At 38.2% G+C, this 24,818-nt stretch overlaps 1 protein-coding gene across 2 annotated transcripts in view; it reads left to right on the top strand.

Annotated features, from left to right (window-relative positions):
* The first annotated feature begins 6,540 nt into the window (after positions 1 to 6,540).
* Positions 6,541 to 24,818, top strand: part of LOC149549769 (putative small nuclear ribonucleoprotein F) — a 32,659-nt gene continuing 14,381 nt past the window's right edge. Inside the window, exons 1-2 of one of the 2 annotated variants that reach the window (XM_089793033.1) lie at positions 6,541 to 6,660; positions 6,846 to 6,873. In XM_089793033.1, the coding sequence (XP_089649159.1) occupies positions 6,868 to 6,873 (6 nt within the window). In that variant the 5' untranslated portion in view covers positions 6,541 to 6,660; positions 6,846 to 6,867. Of the gene's footprint in view, positions 6,661 to 6,767; positions 6,874 to 24,818 lie in introns of both variants that reach the window. The other variant, XM_089793034.1, reaches the window with a different exon arrangement.

The raw sequence follows: 24,818 nt of genomic DNA, 5'->3' as shown, positions 1-24,818 counted from the left end.
TTTCATGAACTAACTAAGAACAATTAAGGCATCATTATTACAAGTAGAAAATTGTTACAACCTGACATAATCAATTACTCAACATATCAAAGTATTGCATTTCAAATATCAATTAAGGGCTATCACATCTATAGAAGATTCATATAGAAATTTAACAACTAAGTCTATAATAATAACAAAGGACGGGTATTGCAAGTATCTCAATAAACTTTATTTGTTAGGACCAATCTTTTTATCCACCTAAGTTTCAATTATTATTATTATTTTTTTGGGTGGGGGGGGAGGAGGCGGCAAGTGTGGGGGGTGAGGGGGAGAGGTTATTAGTGTAGGTTTATCATTAACCTTATAACATATACTAATTATCTTTCTTAGGTTTATTAGATGTGCTTAATATTAAGACACACAATACCAAACATTGGCTACATGGTCAATCCCTCCCACACCATCCTCTTTTAGCTAGTTGTACTACCTTTTATAACCATTAATTTATTGATCATAATTGAACATGCATATTATATTAATTCTAATGACTTTTCAATTTGTAATTGTCCATTTAGTTTCTAATGAAGATATAGATAAAGTGACCTTTCAACTTCCATGAAGATGTATAAAGAGGCTTAAGTCGAATTCAACAATAACAAAGAATGATATGGACATACATCTCATTTGTTGAGATTGCCAATTTGTATCAGATCTTATATATGGAGTTCATGGGTAGACATCTCAACCATGGAATTTCCCAACTCCTATAGTGTTCATGGGCATACATTTCATTCACGGGATAGCCCAACTTTTGTGAGCTTGGACACACAACTCCTCCATGTGTTTGTCCAAATTTGATTGATTTGCAAGCATACATCTCACTTACGAGATTGTCCATAATTGTATGAATTTTTATTTAATATTATGAATGAATAGAAGTCATTTACAATACCAATATTCATTCTTTCAGTATTGTCCTCTGAATTGCTAAAATAATTTAGATCAATGGTATTAGAGCCAAGTTTGATCATTTCCATCTGCATGTGTGAGTTTTCTCCGTATGAAGTTTGTTTCTTGGTTTGCAGAAGAAGATCAAATATCTAACCAAAATGTAAGATATAGTGGGAAAGGAATATCAACAGTTAAATATTGTGATTAAAGATAAATTCCACTGAATCCCAATGTATAACTCTTTTTTAAAGACGCCATTTGGATTGGAGGAGAAAAGTGTTATATCTCCAAGAGATGTTGGTGCAACCAAACTATAAATCAATTCATTTAGTAATGGTAGGCCTTCATGATCTTATGATGCTTCAACTTTTTAAATCTCGCTTTTGGATATGTTCCTCATGTCAATTACTTTCCAGGGCAAATCGAGTCTCCTCTTTGAAGGATACATTTTGTTTTTTGTTATTTGAATAGAGGTCCACAAGAATGGCACCTATAGAGTCATTGAGCAAAAAAAATGTTTAGATGGAAAAATTAGTAGAGTAGGCAGTGTTATGAAGAAATGGTGGAGTTCATGGATGACATTGCGAAGACCATTAATAGGACATTGTACGTCATTGGAGAACGTGATGATAGGGAGGGCAAAGGCACAAAATAAGAAGTTGTAGACTACATGGAGAAATGTATTTTGTGTACGATAAGCTAGTGCAGTAGAAGAAGACCACGAGGTTATGGATGATATCAATCACCTTACTAAGGTTGCTCTTGATCATGGTCATGCTCATGGTCTCCTAGTTATTGTTCTACATCTTTTCGAGGTGGACACCATTCACCCCTTGGAGCTAGAGTCTTTCTCCTATTTAAAGGTTTTACTCTTCACATCGCTCTCGAGATGGCAAGAGGGGATCAATTGGCAATGGGCATCATGATTCTATATCTCGATCTCGTTCACTGAGAATAATTTCACAATCCCCTGTGGCACCTAGAAGATGATGACATTCAAACTCTCCTCATTCAAACTCAAGATCACTTTTTGGTTCTTGCTCAAGGTCTGCTGATTTATCACCTTCCCGATCACATAATGCTTCAACTTATGAGATTTGCCTTATTTATCTTTGTTCTCACATTGCATCTTCTGCACCAAATTATATTACAAGTGGCCTAAGGAGCTATTCATTAGCATTAAGGGTATGTAGATTAAAGCTAGTTTATTTGATAAATGACTTCAGTAAAGATGCAAAGTTTGATAGTCTAGTGCGAGATTTTTCTATTGGAAGCCAAAGAATACATTAAGGGAAGATGATTTTTCCATTATTTCTTGTTAAAGCTATTGAGATCATGACAACTTAGAGGGTATCTCCATACATGAACTTCTAGTATATCTATATTTCAAGCTACATGACAGAATTATAATTTAGTGTATATAATGCAGAAGGTGATGAGGCAATGGGGCCCATTGCCTCATAAGAGGGGAGGAATGATTAGAATTGAACATGCATATTATATTAATTCTAATGACTTTTCAATTTGGAATTGTCCATTTAATTTCTAATGAAGATATAGATAAAGTTACCTTTCAACTTCCATGAAGATGTATAAAGAGGCTCAAGTCAAATTCAACAATAGTGGAGAATGATATGGACATACATCTCATTTGTTGAGATTGCCAATTTGTATGAGATCTTATATACAAAGTTCATGGGTAGACATCTCAACCACGAGATTGCTCAACTCCTATAGAGCTCATGGACATACATCTCATTCATGGGATAACCAAACTTTTATGAGCTAAGACACACAACTCCTCCATGGGTTTGTCCAAATTTGATTGATTTGCAGGCATATGTCTCACTTGCAAGATTGTCCACAATTATATGAATTTTTATTTAATATTATGAATGACTAGAAGTCATTTACAATACCAATATTTATTCTTTCGGTATTGTCCTCTGAATTGCTAAAATAATCCAGATCATTTATCTATGGGGTATTTTAGTTTCTCACCATATTTTAGCTTTGTGCCACATCTCATTACATCTATCATCTCTTCATCTATGGAGGTTATGTCACAAACCTTTCACCTTTTATGGATAATACAAGTCATTGTACCTCTTGGATTTATGTGCCCTTATTTTACCATGTATGAAACAATCTTCTCTCACCTTTACTACATTGAAGTATATTGATAAGAGTATATATATTATTATCAAAGTTCTCCTTCTTTATCTTTAATTTATAACTTTTAGACTTCTTTTTCCATTACACTATTCCAATCGTCAATCATTTGTTAACTAGAGTGCATGTGATCTATGTTTGACATTATATCTTGGATTGATTTTCACTTTTTGAATAGTCCAACAACTTGAGCATTATATTGAGGTAGTGATGAGGGTCTGTAGGATCACTTCATTTTATTGACTATGGGTTTGAAATTTACCTCTTTGAGACAAGTTTTGTTGACTATGTCAACATGTGGTGGAGATTTGAAGTTATCCTTGTTGTAATTGCTTTAGAAATATTCTCTAATTGTATATATGTAAGGAAACTTGCCACAAAGAATATAATTATTTCTACATAACCCATTATAGATCTGAAATACATTTGTAATTGAAATCCACTTGCAAGAGAATAGACAACATAACCACGAAAATGTGACACAAGATATACCCTAGGAAACCCTCGTCAAGGGAAAAACCCAGCCTCCAAAAGCATCCATCTCCATGTATTATTCAACAAAAAATATCATTGCAATACAACCATAGATGCCTTCAAAGCCTTGGCCACAACCAAGCAATCTATGTGAACAAGCATGAATACACACATCCCATGCCATGCTTCCAACCTTCACAAATGGTCCCTTAGCTAACCTTTCAAGCCTTGTCCCACTCAACTCTTGCCTTTTCCTTTTTCCTCTTCACTCTACAACTACCCTTGTGGTTGCTTATATGGTAGCAAGTCCCACAAAACCACTAAGTGGTATTACGTAAACCATGTGCTACCTAACCCCTTGACCCCACATTTAATATTGGAATTTTAATTCTTTTCCCCAATATTAAATAATTACATGAAATATTATCACAATGTTACAATACAACTCATCAAGCATATCCCATGGGAATCTTTACATCTTGCACGTCCATCTAGGTGCAACATTACATAATAAAATAAAATAATACAATATAACAATATTATGCAATGTGTGCAACACCCATTATCTAGGAAGAAAATGAAGGAAAATGAGATTGATCCAGATCAAGATAGTGATTTTGAAGAGCAGTAGGAAGAGATTATTCAGAAGAGAGGAACATTGGGTAAGGTTTTGGGAAACAAGGGGAAGAATGTTGAAAGAGATGTTGTCCCCTTTGATAATGAACTCTTAATTAAGAGGGTGGAAAGAAAAAGGAAAAAAGTGCTTGCTCAGGATGTGGATGTTGAGAAAGAACTTAAGGAGACAAAGTTGGATAGGAACAAATAGGGGGGGCATGAGGACTACTTTGAGCATAACAAGGATGAGGATGACTAGGGTTTTCTAAAGAGAATCTTTGGCAACCTAGGGATAATGATGAAGGATATTAGCACTCTAAAGCAACAAATGTAGGATAGCTCAAGGGGTTTTGATCAGCTCAGCAAGATGACAAGGGGGGAAGAGAACACTGGGTCAACACATTGATAGACTTTCTGAGGTTATATAGGCAACACAGAAGAGGTAAAGAATTTGATGAAACACGTGCCACCACTTGAAGCCAAGAATAGAAATTTGGATCAACTAGGCAAAGATCTTCAAAAAAGGATGGATGATCTAGATAATAGAGTGGGTAACTTGGAGAAAACAGTTAAGAAATTGGCCAATCAGAACTACACTATCTTGAAGATCATGGCTAACAACTTTAACACCCTGTTGAACAAGCTTGAACAGGGTAAAGGTCAAGACTCTAATGCTATGAAAGAAGACTAGGGCTCGAGCAAGTGCACAAGGGCTAATTTCAAGAAGAATGAGGGTGCAGAAGCACAAAAGTTGGATGACATGAAAGCATTTGTAGAAAATATGAACATCTTGGCAGACCAAGCAACAAAGCTTCTAAAGACTTTGCAGTTGTCCTGGGGTTGTCTTTTTGCTTTCCTTTTGCTGTCTTTTCATGCATAGTTGTATTCTGGCCTCTTGTTTTTGGTTTGTCTTATCTATTCCTTTTTGGCTATGAGGCCTTTTGTTGTCTGAGCTTCTCTGCTCTTGTTTCTATGATACTTTGTACAAGGTTTCGGGTCCTCTAAAACCTGTTTTTACGTAATCAAAACCATGATACTTTCAATAAGACACATGAAGGGCCTCTTATGAGACTCAATCCTTTTTAGGTCCTCTAAAAAAAGACTCATTTGATTATTGAAGTTTGTAGTTGAGCGATTTACTAGGCTTTGATGCTAAAGGTCTTGTCCATGAATTTCATATTGAACTAACATGTAGTAGCTCTTGAATGGCTTGGACTTGAGTACATGATCATTCCCTGATACTTTCCCACATGTGGTTATCATAAGTATGACAATTTTGATTGCATTGTATTTTTCTGATTCACGAAGAGCACCACTATAGTTTAAATGCTTGTAGTAATACATATTTATTTTAGGGGCCATATGTGTACAAAATATTTAATAATCGAAGGAGGGAGTAATAAAATTATTAGGAGAGATTTTTCCTTGAGATCAAAAAGATAGATAAAAAAATTGAGAGGGGTAATTTCAATATTTTCTTCATATAAGGTGCATAATACTTTCACTTTTACATACAACAAAAAAATATAAAACAAATTATTTTCCTTGAAATACTTACTCAGAATCCATAAAAGACTTCTAATGATGCTAGAATGGATGCAAAATCTTGAGAATGTTAGAGCCCTAAGTAAAGATTCATATTGGCCTAAGGTTGTCTTCAATGACATATTGTGCGAAAGGGAAAAAAAAGAATTCAATGTGGCAAACAACAAATGGTTTAGTAAATTAGGTATTTACTTGAATTCATGCCTCACAAATAGTAAAGAGACAAAGGGCTTTGTTATGAATAAGTTTCCCAATCATTCTTGGAATAAAGGTCTAATGAGAAAGAAAAGCATTATATTGAAGAGAGTTTAATCCAATTCATAATCATAATAAAAAACCATAAACAAGGGTTAATATCTCTTAGAAAGGGAAAATCCTTAATGCGCAATTAAGGACTGAACCTCATCGATTTCATTGTGAAATTAGGCATTGAAAAAGACTAAAAGAAATTTGGAAAGAAAGAGTGAGTATTTTCTACACTTCTAAAAAATAAAAAGAGAAAAACATTTCATTTCAAGATTTGATGTCTTAATAACACTAAAGACAACTATGTTGTTAGTTTGATCACTAACTTATAAATTGATTTTTTCAATAAAAGAATAATTGAACAATTAAAAGTACTCATTATTAGAAAAAAAAAAGAAATGCAAAAAAAAAAAAAAAAACTCAACATGGATGGTTTGTGTTCTATAGACTCTCTTTAGTCTTGTGGATGTTAAAATTTATTTATTTTTCCCTTTATTTTCAACAATATTATTATTATTTTAATTATTTTAAAAAAAAGTTAATACCCCAATAGGCATAAAAATTGTAGCTCGGGAATAGATTGCGAAGTCAAGAATAAGCTCGAGCGAGGATCTCTTGCGCTGCTCTTGGCGAGGAGAAAAATCGTCGCTCATTTGTCACCTCCTGCAGAAAGAAGTATTATTTTGATGCAAAATTATTCCTGTAATATGAAATTTTGTTTTACTTCTCATGAATAATGCTGGAGTTTAAACCTTAAACCCTTAAGCCCAAATCCTTTTTAGGGCATTGTGAACGAAACAATACGAACAACATAGGCGGGGTTTTTCTGACTAAGGCTATTGTCGCGTTGTTATTGACAGAGGTTCCCGTGGCATTTGAGCAATGGCGGTATGTTCATCAACTTCACCTGGACATCTCATTTTCTATTCTTTAGTGTTAATTTATAAACTAAAACAATATTGGTAGATGTTATGGATAGAAACCCTGATATATAGAATCTGACTAATATAATGTAAATGCAATAAATTCTACACCAGGCTTCCAAAGGGAAGTTTCTTGGCCTGAATTGGCGCCTTGCTTGTCCATGCTCTAACATTAACGAGGTTGCATGCACCCAATAGTTGTTACACAATAATTTTCTACGTCTACTAAAATTGCGTCTGGCTTCATAGCAAAGCGGTGATGCTCTTAAGAGTGCACCGCGTTACCATTACCTTTCGGTCAGCATTGCTTATTTGCTTTGACTGGTAAATAGCAGAATTGGGACCTGCATCCATTATATAAATACGGCAAATAAATATTTTACATCGAAGTTCTGTTCTACAATTAGCAAGAATAAAAAAAAGCCTTAAAACATGCATTTCATATAGTTCCTTGTACTACATTCGAATCATCCAAAAATACGGCATTTTCAACGTAGACTTAACTATTCTAAAATAAAAAATGCCATAGGTTTGGCTGTCTCTTATTCTGCTCCATTGCTTGTTTATCGTGTCTCCAATGTAGCCGAGCTTGATGGTTCCACTGCTAGCTTCACTTCTACCGCCTTTGGTTCCTCAAGCATCTCTTTGACAAACTCCCTAACTGCCAAGGCTTGGTCTCTTCTCCGATCTTTGTCAAAATTGATACCCCACAGAAAGACAGGTTGCAGGGGAGGGTTAACCCTGTAACAATCTTGCATCAAGTATCTCCCTGTGCATCAAAGCTAGCCCCCGGGTCATCCATTGCAAGGTAGACTTCCGTCAGGCCCCTCCATTTCTCCCAAGCATGCTCCATAATGGCCCATTTGGCCTTCTTTGTTTCTAATTGCAGAGTCCATGCTAAGAATAGAGAAGCAATGCCAGTATTTGATTTGTATTTATTATCCAAAGTCAGATAATTATCACCTAGCATCATCTTTATGTCCTGCAACATCATTGGATCATATCATATGAAGATGTACTTCATTCATTCATCAATCACTCTTTCCCTTAACACAATCTATATGTCCCTTGCTATCAATCTGAATTCACTTCCATTCTTGGTTGCAACTCCTACTGTGTTGTCCCATTTATGTCTTCATCGCTGCCTAAAAACTCAAAGCCAGCACAACCTGCTTCCTTAATGATTACTTGCCTGTCCTTCCACTGCATTCAGCATACTTTTATTATTAATCCTCTTACATTCTCTCTCTACTTATTCATTATTTACTCGCTACAATGCAAACCAAAGATCTTCCCAAATCAACTCCCCTGCTCTGATCTGTCTTTTCACTGCCTGTATAGCCATCAATCAGCTAAGGCTTTACAAACGTGAGATAAGTGAAATCTTTCAAATTTCTCAAATAGTTCTTGAATAGGAAATGAGAACTTATTTAATTTCCAATTTGGCTTCTTGGTTTTTTTTTGATCAGAAATTTTGATATTTTATTAATATTAAAATAATATGTACGATGCATAGTTCAGAAATTAAACCCTAACCACATTACATCTAAGCAGTTACTGCTCTAAAAGTGGTTTTCTTCTCAAACCCCTCTGTAAGCCACTAGCCCTATTTGGCTACCCAATGTCGTTGGCAAATATTGTGTAGCCGACGGGATGAATGTCGTCGGTAAATACTGTGTAGCTGAAGGGCCCTTCGGGAAGGTTCTTGTTATGTAGTCGACAGCCCTTTGGGAAGGTTTGTAGGGAAGTATATATACACCCTCCGAGATCATTGTAGTCATCATCATAAGCATTGTGTAATATCTTTGGCATATGCGAATAATAAAAAGAGTACTGCTGTTCTTGTGAGGAGGATGACTCAGAGGATATGGAGGAGGTGGAGCAGGATGAGGAAGAAGATGATGAGGAAGTTGGGGTGATTTCAACAACCCCACTTCACTTTCCGTGGCAATTGGCGGTTGTTCCAGTAACAACTACGCCATCATTTTCAGCTCCGCATATGCACACTATGGCAGCTGTTCACATCCCAGGGTTTAGACAGTTTCGACATCCAGTGATGATGACCCCAGTCACTCTAAATCCCAAATCACAGAGAGTAGTAGCAGTAGCAGGATCAGTTTCACAGTCAGCGACTGCCCAACCTTTAGGAAGTTGGAGGATAGCATCACCAGCAGACACACCTACGGGCACGCACCCAACGGGAACACAACCTCAGCTAGTGGTTCAGGAATTGACCCCCTTACCTTTGGAGCAAGGATCACTTCCGTTAGTAGCAGTAAGTTTGCCACAACCATCTCTTGTAGCAGAGTCGATAGCCACAAAGGGAGGAGTCAGTTAGGGAGGTGCACAGGAGTAGGTTCGACTAGAGGTGATTGGGATGGATGCAGTCATCACGATAGTTGACACCTTGTTGGTGAGGCGGCGGACTAGGATGCTGATTTGAGCTTGCCAAAAGCAGAACCCTAGATGCTAGTAGTGAAATAGATTAGCTCAGCGAGTTGGGCAAGTGAGTACTTGAGGCGACGACTACTTGCCCCTGTTGTCGGAGGTCCCTCCATTCAGTCTCCTATGAGAGAGGATCTTCAGTTAGAAGCAATTTGGTCGAACAGCGGGGTGGTCGAGGTCCCCACATCACCAGAAGCAGGAGATCAGAGTGTAGAGGCACCAGAAAAAGCAGAAAGAAGGATATAGATGCAACATCTTATACCTGTAGCAGAGGAAAAGGAAAGGATATCCATTCATGCCTTAGTGACATTGCCGAGAGAAGCAAGTTCCTGGCAGAGTTGGTGCTCACAGAGAGCCGGCGGGTAGAGGTTGGGCAAGAAGCTCGGGAGGCTGCAGAGAAGGCTCGGGAGGAGATGGCCGAACGACTTGCCACCTAGTAGTTGGCATGGGAAACAGAGCGGATAGCACTGTTAGCATAACTCAAGGAAATTAGATGAGGAAGTAGGAGGTCGATCAACAACTTGCAGCAGCGTTACAGGAGAAGGAAGCAACAAAGAAAGCTCACGATCAGAAAGAAGCTAAATGCCATGAGGTTACATTGATGTTGAAGGAGGTAGTAGAGGAGAACTCACAGATCAAAGCTGATTTAAAGGTTTGGACGGAATAGGTGTAACAGCTATGACGCAGCTGGTCTACACAGTCAGAGACACAACTTTCTACTTCATGATGTTTATGTTGTTTTTTATCTATGAATAAATGTAATTAGTTATTTTGAGTTTTGTTGTGTTGTCGTCCGGAGACGACTTTTCTTTTGGGGGGGATGATGTTGTCGGTAAATATTGTGTAGCCGACGGGATGTATGTCGTTGGTAAATATTGTGTACCCGATGGGCCCTTTGGGAAGGTTCTTTTTATGTAGCCGATGGCCCTTCGGGAAGGTTCATAGGGAAGTATATATACACCCTCCGAGATCATTGTAATCATCAGCATAAGTATTGTGTAATATCTTTGGCATATGCGAATAATAAAAGGAGTACTGTTGTTCTTGTCTATTGTCTATGTGCATTAATCTATTTACCCCATGCGGTAAACACCCAAAACTACCCTGATACAGATATTCAATTAGAAAAAACCAGATTGACAAAAGAAAGGGAGCTTTGATCCTTGCATGTGCATACCATAACAAAAGCCTCCACTTCATCATCTTTGTCTTCTTTTGCCATACTAAAACATAGAGTTTCAAAAAAATTCACCATAAAACACCAGTGGGATCTATTGCTAAAACACCATCTTTTCCTTCTCCTGGCCATACCAAAATGTAGGGCTACCAACAAACCACCTAAAAAAAGCATTACCACTGCATCACCACAGCATTACCACTAGCATTCAACACCGCCCTTACTAGTTCCAGCTGTGAGATGAAAAATACACCCCATTGCCACGCTGATTCCTTTTTTGCCTCGACACCAATGGTTGCACAACCTCCCCGTTCGCCATTTCTAGGGCCTTGAGTTGGACTTCCCTGATTTTCCTCTTTAAATCCTCCCATGCCACCTGTGTTTTATTCAAATACTTCTCCTTGTCCACAATGCTAGACTAATGAATGAAAGGGATGACCCCAAATTCTTGCATCTTCTATGCCTTCGTACACATCAAAACATTGACTTGGGATTGCCCATTTGAAAATGTGGTCGATTCCCAGGACCATATCCTTCATTACCAAAGATCACAACATCCACTTGATATCCTTTGCATCCTCTGCACTTTCTAACGCCCACCCAAATGCCATGCTGATAATGGCAAGGTTGATGTGATACGTATACTTTCCCCTGACAAATACCTCCACCAACAACTTCATTAAGGCTTTTAGAACTACCTTGTGTTTGCATCAACACATTCACTTAAGCTTCTACATCCTCACATTACCGAAGAAAGCTTGTTGTTGCCTAGTTGTTAGCAGAGTAAGTGTGGCCTTTGTCCTCTCTGTCGCACCTAGACCAGAGACACACAAAGGAAAATTGTGATTGCATAAAAGAGAATAATTCCTTTAAACGGCACCACATCAAATGCCAGTGCCTGTACACCTTGAAAGTTGCATTTCAATAACTGCATACCCTCCACTGCATTAATTCATAATTGGTTTGGCCACCGTCATCACTTTCTGATGCAAGAACGAGATTATGGAAATCTTGTTGACGCCAGTCTCCTACTTCAAATGTCAGAGCCCATTTGTATAGTATATCAACCACTTTGTTGTCTTGTGTTAGTATATGAGATACTTCAAATTTCTTAAGGTGGGGTAATTCACTTTGGATGACTTGAATACATTTTTGGAGATGCCAAGCTTGAAATGACCCACAATGATAGCGTTTACTACCACCAAGGAGTCACCTTCCAAGTGTAATCCTTTGACACCCATTCTTCGACCCATTCGACTAGCCTATAGTGCCTCTATAGCTTTAGCTATGTTATTTGTCCCATCCCTGGTTCATTTAGCTACCAAACTCAAAATGGTCTCTCCACAATCCTAAGCAACACATCCAATCCTAGATGGTCCTGGGTTTCCCTTTGAAGCCCCATCAAAGTTCATCTTTCTCCAATCCTCTGGTTTGTTCCATTTTGCTGTATCTTTATCATACTCTTTAGAGGCTGGATGCACCCAGCTGATCCCATTAATGGGCTTCATTTTGATCCCTGGCAACTGCATTTGAATATGTTTATCCTGCTCAGTCAATGGCACCTTTGCATTAAAATATCTTGAGGACATTGCTCTCACTACTTTATTAATAGAGTGATTAATTCTTGGAAGTAGCCTTTCTAAAGATTCCTTCCTCTCCAGAAAAACTCTCCGGTTCCTCTTCCAAATTTCTCACACTGCCAATGAAGGGCATATCTCCCATACACATGATAATGTTGTTTTAGTTCTTACTACCAACCAGCTCAAAAAATGTTTTTGTTAAGTGTCTGGAAAGTGCCCTTACCACCCCAGTTTTCCTGTTATTATTCTCCAACATGAAAGAGCATCTTTGCAGTAAAAAATGAGATGGCCTACCGGCTTCATTTTGCTTACACATTCCAAAATTCACACCTTGACAACCCTATCATCCCTAACTGTTTCTGCCTTTCTCCTGTGGGAATCCTTGCTCTGAAAACCAAGTAGGCAAAAGTTCCAGGCTTGGGAAGGCACTCCTTTCCCCAAAAAAGTTGCACTGGCCACCCCTCCTCATTTCTCCTTGATTCCAACAGTTGATACCCCAAATTGACTGAGTATTTGAGGTTGGAAGACCCTACACCAAACAATGTTGTCAGCTGTATTTGAAAGTAGTACCTGCTTGCTTTTAAATATTTCTTTGAGCAAACCTTGCTGGTTCAGGGACAAACCAGCTTGCATTACATCTTTCCACACCCATTCTACCCCATTTGCATTATGTTTACATTCCATATAATATCGAACTTTGCTTCCCCATCTTTCAGTTAAAAGTAACTTCAAGGGCATCAACTGGTCATTCTATGCTAAAGTGGGCAAGCCGTCCCACAAATCATTCCAATTTTTTGCCATTCTCCCATCCCCCACTTGTCACGTAAGATGGTCCTTATGGCAGGCCTGCAGTTTAGAGTGAAATTCCAAATAGCCAATCCTCTGGGAGGATCTTGTATATTGGAAATCCTCTGGTTTGCCTCCAACTCTAAATATTTAGCTTATAATATTTTGATCCAGAGATGGTTATGGTTCTCCATACATGCTCCATACCAACTTTGCACCCATATCAATCTTTAAGATCTGCCATTCTTGCAAATTTTTTCCCAAGCCAGCAAATGGATTTTATCCTGCTCTTGTGCCCCGTTCCTGAAGAACTTCCTCATTTCTTGTGCAATGACATTGAGCACTTTCTGTGGAATCCTCATCCAAATCATGGAGAAAATTGGAATAGCAGAGATGGCAGTTTTAAGCATTAAAATACTCCCCACTGATGTCAGCCATTTACTCTTCCATCCTTCCAGCCTCTATAGACAAGAGTCAACTAAATGCTGTATTGTGACACTCTGTTAGCTCCCCCAAATAGTGGAATCCCCAGGTACTTCCTGAGAATCTTCCAATTTCATTACTAAGATACTTCAAATTTCCCTTTGGAATTGTAGGTGTGTATTGAAGAAAAAAAAATCACTGATTTTCTCCAGTTTACGTATTGAACTGACAACCGATTGTATTGATCTATAACTTTCTTTATATTCTGGGCTTCTTTCAATGAAGCTTCCCCCATAAGGAAGGTGTCGTCTGCAAATTGAAGATGTGTAATAGTGTCAGTGCCCCTAGCAACTCTGATGCCATTCCACATCCCTGCCCTTCTATGCTTTGTGATTAGTCTTGCCAAAGCCTTAGCCACAAAAATGAACAAAAACGGGGGTATCGGATCACTATGCCTAATACCCTTCTCCTTCTCAAAAATCCCTTGCAGACTCCCATTCACCAAAACCGAAAATCTGGGGTGTATTAATACAACTGCCAACTCAAAATACCTACTGTTCAGCAAAACCAAAACAATGAAGCATGTGCAGCAAAAAGCCCCTATCCATCTCATCATAAGCTTTGCGAATGTCCAGTTTAACCATCATCCTTCTAGATTTTGCCACTCTAATCGAGTGTATTGTTTCATGGGCAATTATAATCCCCTCAACAATAGATTTATTCAGGCAAAACCCACTCTGCTCTGCAGAAATAATGGACCCTAAAACCTTTTTAACCCTGTTCACAATCACCTTGGCAATAACTTTAGAAACAGTTTTCACACAAAGAGATAGGTCACAATTCAGAGAAAGTTCTCACCTCATCCTTCTTAGGCACCATTGCAATAAAAGTGTTATTGAAGTCTTTTAATACAAAGCCACCTTGACACAATTCTTCAACCAGTGCCCATAAATCCTTTGGAAAGATGTCCTCTAGTTGCTGGAAAAAAACTGCTGGGAAGCCATCCAGCCCCGGAGCTTTATCCCCACCAAGGGAAAACAGGGCGGTCTTAACCTCATCCATTGGAACTGGGTGCATGAGATTCTGATTCTTTATCTCAGAAATGCACTTAGGAATGACAGTCCAGAACTCACCATCCTCCTCTCCTGGTGTTGTTCCTTATTGCCACTACCACTGAAGAAAAGTGCAGTCTCTTTATTCTTTGCTTCTGGGGAATGTACGACAGTTCCATCTTGACTGACAATAGATGTAATCCTATTTGTGCTCCTCCTTGCTTTGGTCAAATTGTGATTTTTATAATGTGTTTTTGTCCCCCCTCCCTTAGACATCTTTCTCTGGATTTTTGGTGCCAGAATATTTCTTCCTGCCGAGAATCTCAGCATATTCCTTATTTAACTCCATTTCTTCATTAATATGATAAATCAAAGTTACACATACCATGTTCAAAATCCTTTGCATGCACCCTATTCAAGGCCTCTTCCAGACACAGCTTCTCTGCAAAAGATATTTTTAAATTTCTACTTGTTCCACTTTTTAAGACATCCATTCAGAAATTCCAACTTCTTGGAAAAAGAAAAAGCCTCATTCCCTTCTTGACTTGGAGCCATAGACCAATCCTGAACCAAGTCCTTGAGTCCATCCACTGTTAGCCACATCTTTTCAAACTTGAAGGGACATCAAATAGGTGAAGAATTGGCTTGAAAGACCAAACTGATCAGGTAATGGTCCGACCCTGTTATTGGTAGAACTTCAGCCTCATGCACTCAATCAATACCACCCTAATGACCTGCAAGGGAATATCTGTCCAACTTTTCAGCAATATTTGATGAGTCATTATGATGATTTGTCCAAGTAAAGGTCCCCTTTTGAAAGGTACTTCTAATAACCCACCATCCATCACACAATTACTAAAACCAAACTGTGCTGTCTTGCTCCAACTTAAACCCCCTTTCTTTTCTCCAGAGTGAAGATTAGTGTTAAAGTCTCCACCCACAATGCACAAAGAGTCACTTTCGTTGAGAAGAACTTTTTTAATCTCCTAACAAAGTGATCTCTTCCCATTCATGCTATTCAGACCATACATCACAATAATGTTAGAAACATTTAAAATTTTAGAGAAAGCTTTACAGCCCTGCCTATTCTTCCCACCCTTCACCTGTAAATCCACCTTTGACTTATCCCATAACACCCCAGACCTCCTGAGGCACGAACAGCCTCAACAGAGAACGTTCTCCACCATTTTGCATGCTGAAAGAAAAACTGATAAACATCACACTTAAACTTTGTTTCTTGCGTCAAAAGTACATCCAGTCTTGTTTGATCGAACAACTTTTGTAAGGAGCATTGCAGCCCCTGATGTTCCATAAAGGAGCTTCATCCTTCCTGGGGAAAGGTATAATCTTATCCCGATCTCAATTTTCTTTGGCCAGCAGCACAACCAGCCATCTCAAGCAGCTCTCTAGCTGGTTCTTGCACCTTTTCTCCTCTTTTTTTTCATCCGCCTTTGCTTTCTTGTTATGGGCCATTGGTTCTCCCAGGATCTCTTCTCTTATCCTCAATGAACCCTCCATTCCTAAGTCATTCATGGCAATCTCTTCCCATTCAAATTCCAAGTAACTGTCTTCATCACTGGTAGGGAAATCGCCTGTAGCAGCCTCTTCAAAAGATTTATCCAAATTTTTTTGGCAGGCGACATTTGAATGTCCTTAAAAATAATATCTTCTGCTTCTGGGAGTTCACTTCTACCTATCCTTTGCTTTTGCACCGCTATTTCAGTCTGTTGGAGTTTGATTCTCAATAACATTGCCCCAAGCATCCATCACAAAATTACTAAAACCAAACTGTGCTCTCTTGCTCCAACCTAAGCCCCCTTTGTTTTCTCCAAAGTGAAGATTAGTGTTAAAGTCTCCACCTACAATGCACAAAGAGTCACTTTTGTTGAGAAGAACTTTTTTAATCTCCTAACAAAGTGATCTCTTCCCATTCACGCTATTCAGACCATACATCACAATAATGTTAGAAACATTTAAATTTTAGAGAAAGCTTTACAGCCCTGCGTATTCTTCCCACCCCTCACCTGTAAATCCACCTTTGACTCATCCCATAACACCCCAGACCTACTGAGGCACGAACAGCCTCAACAAAGGACGTTCTCCACCATCTTGCATGCTGAAAGGAAAACTGACAAACATCATACTTAAGGTTTGTTTCTTGCATCAAAAGTACATCCGGTCTTGTTTGATCGAACAACTTTTGTAAGGAGCATTGCAGCCCCTGACGTTCCATGAAAGGAGCTTCATCCTTCGCGGGGAAAAGTATAATCTTTTCCCGATCTCAATTTTCTTTGGCCAGCAGCACAACCAGCCATCTCAAGCAGCTCTCTAGCTGGTTCTTGCACCTCTTCTCCTTTTTTTTTTCATCTGCCTTTGCTTTCTTGTTATGGGCCATTGGTTCTCCCAGGATCTCTTCTCCTATCCCCAACGAACCCTCCATTCCTAAGTCATTCATGGCAATCTCTTCCCGTTCAAAGTCCGAGTAACTGTCTTCATCACTGGTAGGGAAATCCCCTGTAGCAGCCTCTTCAAAAGATTTATCCAAATTTTTTTGGCGGCGACATTTGAATGTCCTTAAAAATAATATCTTCTGCTTCTGGGAGTTCACTTCTACCTATCCTTTGCGTTTGCACTGCTATTTCGGTCTGCTGAAGTTTGATTCTCAATAACATTGTCCCAAATATCCATGTACTGAGGATATTTAATGCAGTCCTATCTCACCTAGCTGCAAAGACCCTATCCAGATCCTTCCTTGCAGCACCTTCATCCAGCATGTTCCTATCAGCTGTTCCACAATACTGCACAAGAGAAGCTAAGTTTTCATCCATCTGCGCATTCAAACATAAATGATCTTCAAAGATAGAGTCAATCACTTTTTTCTGACTTCTTTCATTTGTTAAAGAGGACCCATGATCCTGAGGACTTAGGTGGTTCCATTCCATGTCTTGGCACTCTTTAAGACTTCTCAGAGTTTCTTCCTCTGATTCCTTACTCAAAGCTATCAGCAGAGCTGCAAGGACATCCTACTCCAAGTTTATCCCTTTAGGGTTGCGTGTGCATACTTCAGCTACATGACCCCTACCCTTGCAAGAGCTGCAAAAATCATTCGACTCTTTAACCTCAATCTGTTGCCTCCAAACACCTTCACCAGACTTTAACTTAGTCATTGCCGGCAGAGGGTGTATGTCTTTCTACATTATGCTAATCTGGGCATACATACTATAGTCTTCATGTTCCAAAGCTTCATCCATTTTGACTAAAGACCCTAAAACATTCCCAATACGCTTTGAAACTCCAACATCCCAATACTCATGCGGGAGGTTGTACAGACAAATCCATAGAGGGACCTCCCTAACCACTTCTGTTTTTGAATTAAAGTTTGGCATCCAATCCTCAAGAAAAACTCTTTGCCCCTGATCATATGTGGATCACTGTCAAGAATCCACTACTGCTGAGCTGAAGAGCAAATAATCAAATAGAAACTACTGGGGAGGGTTTTCAGAGTGCAACCCTTTCCCCAGCTTATGTCACACCATTCACGAACTTTATGAAAAGCAGGCCACGGAGAACACCATTTCAGGAAAAAGCCCTCCTTTTCAAAAGATTAACAAAGCCCTTCTTTTTATGATCCATCAACAAAGGAGCAGTAGTTGCATGAATCATATTAGGGTTTACTTTAAGGTCTTTCTCTATTGTCTGTTGTCAACTTTTTGAAATCAAATGGGCCCATGTTTCAAATGGGAGCAAAACCCCTTCAAATGGGAGTCCCCTCCGTGTCCTTCCCAGCATTTTGTGTTATTGGGATGCAGTTTTTTGGATGTGCTGGAATCTTCCATGCTCTACCCGCCGTCCACCAGTCAACATACTGTGGTCTTTGATTTTTTCCTGAAAAATCCCCTTTTTCAGAGCGTTCAAATCCATATTTCTACTTCCGTGAATTATATAGTTCTCTCTAGGATTGAAGTGGGTTTGAGTGCGTTTGTTAAAGGTCATCCCTGCTGAGATTTTTCATTGTACTTGAGACCAGGACACCTGCAAACACCAGCCCTCGTCTCACCCTGTGGCTCCATCATGCTTCAATGCACTGTAAGGGACCTATTATGTTGCTCGCAAAGAAAGATTGGAAATGAAAGTATCCAATTCGACATCTTCTTATTCTTAATTGCATTGATAACTATTTGTGAGTTGCCTTGCAAATGCCATTTTGGCACCTCCAATTCGTTTGCCACTTTCAACATACTGTGGTCTTTTATCATTTCCTGGAAAAACACCTTTCCCAGAGTGTTGAAATACATATTTCTCCCTGTGAATTATAGAACTCTTTAGGATTGAGTGGGTTTGAGTGCATTTGCTAAAAGGCCATCCCTGCTGAGATCTTCCACTGCACTCGAGGTCAGGATGCCTGTGAAAACCAACCCTTGTCTTACCTTGTGGCTCTGTCATGCTTCGATGTACTGTAAGAGACCTATTATGTTGCTCAAAAAGATTGACTGAAAATAAAAGTATCCAATCCAATTTGACATCTCGTTATTCGTAAGTGCATTGATAACTATTTGTGAGTCGCCTTGCAGATGAAATTTTGGCACCTCCAATTTGCTTACTACTTTCAAGGCGAGTAATGCTGCTTGAGCCTCTTCTTCATTGTTTGTTACCTCCATCAGTTTCTAAGAGCCAAAGGCCACTGTATTATCCTTCCAGTCTCTAATGCGTAACCTGCCTCAAAAGGTCCCAGATAGCCACTAGGAACCCCATAGAAATTAGCTTTTATCGATCCTTCTTCTGGCTTTGTCCATTAACTTTTGTTCTCTCAGTTTTACCTTATCAACGGGTGCACTATTGCCTAAGTTTTCTGTTCATTATCTGGGGTCTTTTTTTTCCAAAATTAAGTAGTTCATTTAAGGGAGTATTATTACAACTATTTTAACATTAATTATGCTGATTCAACAATGTTGCATATGCTTGATTGTAAGAATGACACACAAATGAATGCTTATTTTCAGCTATTAACAAATAACTTAATAAGAACTAAGTTGAGTCTGCCAGTGATTTTGCTTATAGATAAATTTTGAAGACATTTATCATTTTTTTTAATGTTGAATTTTGATTTTAACCTTGACATGTATGTACAGAAAAAACTTGAATGTCCATATATAGAAGCAGACTCTCCTTTGTGTTGTTTTGTATTTGGAAGTGCCTCAATTTGTTTTTAGGAAACATTCGTGTCCTTTGATTACATCATTAATCATTTACTTCATTTGATCACAGTTTCCTGGTCTACTAGGATTTGAATATGTGCTGTCTCCATGGGAGACAGCTAATTCTTCCTATCACTAGGCCATACCATGGATGCACTTTTGCATTTTGGGGTTCCATTTTAGCAAATACTTGGTTAGTTATAAAGGTTCTTGAATCTTGGAATCACATTTAAAAAAATCATTTCATCTCAAGAGAGAGGGAATCTTGGTCAAGTTTCATGTGAAGTCCTGTAACGATAATTTAACATGGTTCTTGCAAAAATATGACGCCTTTCTCAAAAGACATTAATGTATGTTCAATGTCTTAAGAAACTGGACCTTTGGATTCCTCATGGGGATTTATCTGCTATTGTCATCCAGATAAACAATGTCCTCATTGATAGTTTACTGAATCAGGTGTGGTTGTTCATCAAGAAAGAGGAAGAAATCAAAGCTTCCAGCAGAGCTCAAACTTTATTGTTCTTTTTCCTTAATTTCCTGGTGTACAAAGAAAATTCTGTGGTTTATGCCCTGGAGATTCTAACGTGCCAGTAGGAGTTTGGTGTTACTATATGACTAGGTTGAGAAGGAACAACTTGCATATTTCAGCAAGGTTGCACGTTTCATTCTTGTTTTATTTGCACTTGTCTCATAGTGGCCAAAATCTAAAATCTGAATCTGGTGAGTACAGGCCAAATGTTGATGGTTTACAAATAAAGTATAGCACAGCCTTTATGATAAAATTAATGTTCTTTTGACCTACTTATGAACACCTTTTATTCTCCTCTGACAATGCATGTTTGATTGGGCCTGTTCTTCTATTGCTAATGTAGATTAGTGCATCAGGTTGATCATATTTACATGCATGGGTAGTGCATGAGAACATAAAGAATTATTTTAAAACTCAGAGTTCTCTTCAGTCTGTTCTGGTGGAAATGAAGGGATGGTAAAACACCAACACTTTGCTTGAAGTTTGATTAACAATTGGTTTGTAGACCAATCAACAGACCTTTTCGAACATTTTGGTCCAAGAGTCTTCTAACTCCATACGATCATCTAATACTTTATATGTTGAGTGATAAATTCAAATTGCAAAAATATCTGTAGAACAATCTAAATATTAAAAAACAATCGACTCATGAACATACATTGACGGAGTCATATGTTTATGAAGGGAAAAATTGTGTTCACTTTGAAACTCTTTGAAAAGGAGAGGAGTTAATTAAGAAACTATGTTACAAACTCAACGAATCTTAATTCTATGAGTAATTTGGGGGACTGTATACAGAAGTTTTAGAAGTTGGTGTGCTATGTTAGAAAAAACTTGACGCTATTATTAATTTTTTTTTCCGATCGATAAACGGCTTTGAAGCCTTTATATTAATTTAAAATAAAATATACAAAATTTTGTCCCTGTTCGAGTGCGGGCACTGGGGAAAAAAGAATGGGGAAGAAAACCCCCAGTGTTGCCCGGGACTTTACAGTCCAGAATAAATAGAATACATTTGCCTTTGATTTTCTGTAAAGGTCTTTGGAGAGGCATACCCCTCCTTACATTCTTTCAGTATACATTTTACATTTTATACTCAGAAGGTGTCTTTTCGTTTTCGTGCTTTTATTGTTTATTGATTGTTCACACTTTCTTCAGATTCATCTTGCTTTTCCACTTTTAAACTTCAGCTGTTAGTCTATAGCTCTTTGGTACCTTTATTTTGTATTCCCCAATCACCTGCACTTGAGGTTAGTAATTAGTGCAAAATCAATATAAACTTTCCAGATTCATTGATATTCAGCAACTTTCATAACTCATATAAGATTAAAGATTCATAGTTTAAGACATCTTTGGAAGCTTTTATATAAATACGTCATCCCTGTCTTAAGTATAATCATAAGTTTATAGTTCTATTTTTATTTGAAGTTTCCTATTATAGTTTTAGAATCTATGTTGGCTTGGAATATATTGTTCTATGCCCATAAATCATTTGAAACTCTCCTTTTATCTATTCTTCCTTACCACTTAATTTTCTCTTTCTAATACAATTACTATCTTTTTGCCAGAAACTTAAAAATCGATTTGGAAATGTTTACCTAAGATAGGAATATTCGATCCTAATATTGCTTCCTAGTCTCACGTCTACTCTACTGGGAAAATAATCTTAATGAAGCTGAAATCAATTTTATGAATTAGACTCATTTTGGGGACAAATATTGGGTTCAGCTGATTGTTGAATTGTGTCAATGATTAGTTTTATTAAGAAAGAACTGAATGAATACTGAAGAGTGATGCGTTGAAATCCTTTCCAATATATAGGGATTGCAGCTTATCTTAATTCCAGACTTTTTATGTATAATGACTAAATAACTTAGAAAGATTACTCTAATCCCAACATTATTTATATTAATCATCACAATTAATCTAACTTATCTGAGATGGACATTTCAATTATTTGGCTAAATGAAAATAAATTTTGTCGTCTGGCATAATCAGAGGCGATGATGGTTCATTGTCTTCCTGCTCTTCTTCAAAACTTTGGCTTGGTAGTTCTAACAAGTTGGCATCCAAAGTCGAGTTGCTGTCCCAGGCTTCAATCTCTTCTTCCGCTAGGCATGTCCATCCAATTGATACTGCCTGCTGGTCGAATGTGAAAGAAAACTAACAGAAAAGCGAGATTATTTTTGATAATGGGAAACCATTTAACCAGTCTGCTAGAGTCAAAGGATGAAATAAGGGGATAAAACAGAATAAGCTGTCTTTTATCTATGGGTACATCATAATGGCAGGGTTTGCAAATGTATATATCGTTTCTGATACATGCCATTGCTTTGTCAAGGTTCCATATGTATGCATGCTTGAATAACCATTTGCATAAGATTGAAATACTTGGTTTATTTGGTTCAAGTGAGCAAGCCATAGCCACAAACATAGCGGGAATATCACTAAGGACTCTATACCAATCTGTATTGTTCACAAATCCTTAACTCAAAATTCTATATACTGCCCTCTTGATCAGATAATGGGTGTTTTGCAGTATTAGGGAGAGATGCATGTCAGAAATGGGTTCATCAAATGCAATTTGAGGAGAGGGACCCCTCAACTTGATTATCAACTTCATTTTAGTAACCCTATGAGAGTAAATAAAGTTAGGCCGCTCTTAAATAGAGCCCAAGCAGGTGGATGACAAAGGAATTTGAAAGAAAAGAGAAAATGAAGAGTTTACCAAGGAGCAGTCGTTCAAAGAGTTGCTTGTCTTTTTGTATGATCCAGATTGAAGACTCTTCATCTATTCGCATTTAGAGAGGGGAATGAAACGATAAAATTCGAGTTGGAGGCCAAAAGTCATAATTTCCATCATCATTATTAGCCAATTGTTCGCTACTTGCTATTAAACTTATCCTGACTTATTTTGAAACAATCATTTCCTTCTAACAGTTTAGAGACATGATGAAAGCTTAATTATTTCTCTGTTTCACACAGATTGTCTGGGATTAGTAGAATTTCAAAACCAGAGGAGCTCCTAGGTAACGCTGCACAACTAGATTGCAATCCTAACCATTATAGTTAAGAGGGAATTTGACCATTCTTATTCAGTATGTTCTGTCTCCATTTAGCGATTTCCCTTTACTGAGTTCTTAATCTCAATTGAAAATTGTTGAGAAGCTACTATATTTCTCTGATTGATCAAGTCTTTAGGACAAAATTCGATTTCAAGGATTTTTGCGTCTACTAACAATTATATTGATTAGCATTTTGATTTAAAATTATCTTGCCTAATTTTAATTTTTTTTTGGAGGGTTCAAACCAGCAACGCAGCCCAACGAGGTGCGAGGCCTGCGAGCTACCAACCAGCGAGGGCCACCACTTAAAGATTTAGGAACCCGATACGGGCCCACGTGTGCCTGAAACCTCTTCGGCTTAGAGCCAAGGTCCGAGGGGTGTCCACACCGCCAAAATCACCCTCGGCACGATCTCGACCTCATCCCTTATGATGTCGGAGCCTTGCACTCAGCAAGACTTGATTCTTGGTGGGCTCTTTGTGAGCCATTCATCTTCATCAATAGACCAAGTGCCCATTGACATCTTGCCTAATTTTAAAAGATGTCAGTTTCGAATATTCACTTAATAGATAGTTTCGACCCATTTCCTTGGTCTGAGAGATTAATTCAAACGTTATAGGCGCTATGGATTCAATTTGTATTAAATTGTTCAATAGATGTGAGAAGCAAAACACATGAATATTACGCTAACAAAAGGTTGCCATAAAAGATAGAAACAATACTTTTTATTAATGTATTCCAAAATACGAAATGTTTACAAACTGCCAGAGGTATACACAAAAATTTGGAGTGTTCTCTTTGCTCGAACCTAGGGCTTAGAGAACTAATACAATATTTATACAAAGCCCCATTTAGACCCAGCCAATAGACACTCTTTCAGAACTATGGAGAAGATACCTAATGACAAAACTTCCATGCAGGAATAAGTTAGGCTACGTCCCAGAACGTATACAAAATGGCGTAGCCCATAAGAGACCAAATGTCTTTGGACTGAACAAATGTCGCCACATCTAACCCTAACAAAAACTATTAGAGGAATATATTGTATTTTAATTATCACTTGTATTTACCATAACAAAAAGCTCAGAGGTCCGCTTTCATAAATATCATATATAATCTTCAACCTCCTTTACATCAAATTCCATCAACTTGGGCATGAGTACATATGCTGTTTTTTGCTTGCTAGATTTATTGAAGTCAGGGAGAGAGAAATCCACCTTTGGTTCTGCATAGAAACTGAAAGGTCTAAGGTAGTTGAAGAGCCAATCCTGGTTTTGATCTTCTATGATGTTCCTCCAACTTAGTAGGAATTGGATGCTCGCGTTCATCTTAGGCCATGCACCATTGAATTCGTTAAGATCTCAAATTTGGAGGATGGGACGTCTAAGAACCTTGGCCTGAAGCAGGCTGCCAAGAGGCTTAGTCATATAGTCTTCTGCATAGGGGATTTCCAAATTCCTAGTAATACTTAAGACTGCTTGCTCAAGACCATCTAGCCATGTTCCATCAAACATGCTGTTGCAGAGGCAGATTATGTCCCAATGTCCTACCTGCGCTCTAGGCATACAAGTAATTAAAGTTCAAATAATTGAGCTGTTAGTGCGCCAGGTGCACTCATAGTTAAACACTTTTTCTCCTAAGGCCCTACTCACAACTAG

The sequence above is a fragment of the Cupressus sempervirens genome, chromosome 7 (assembly GCF_028749045.1).
Source record: "Cupressus sempervirens isolate cs-2001-9-10 chromosome 7, ASM2874904v1, whole genome shotgun sequence".
Lineage (NCBI taxonomy): Eukaryota > Viridiplantae > Streptophyta > Pinopsida > Cupressales > Cupressaceae > Cupressus > Cupressus sempervirens.
This window is presented reverse-complemented; position numbering and strand designations above follow the sequence as displayed.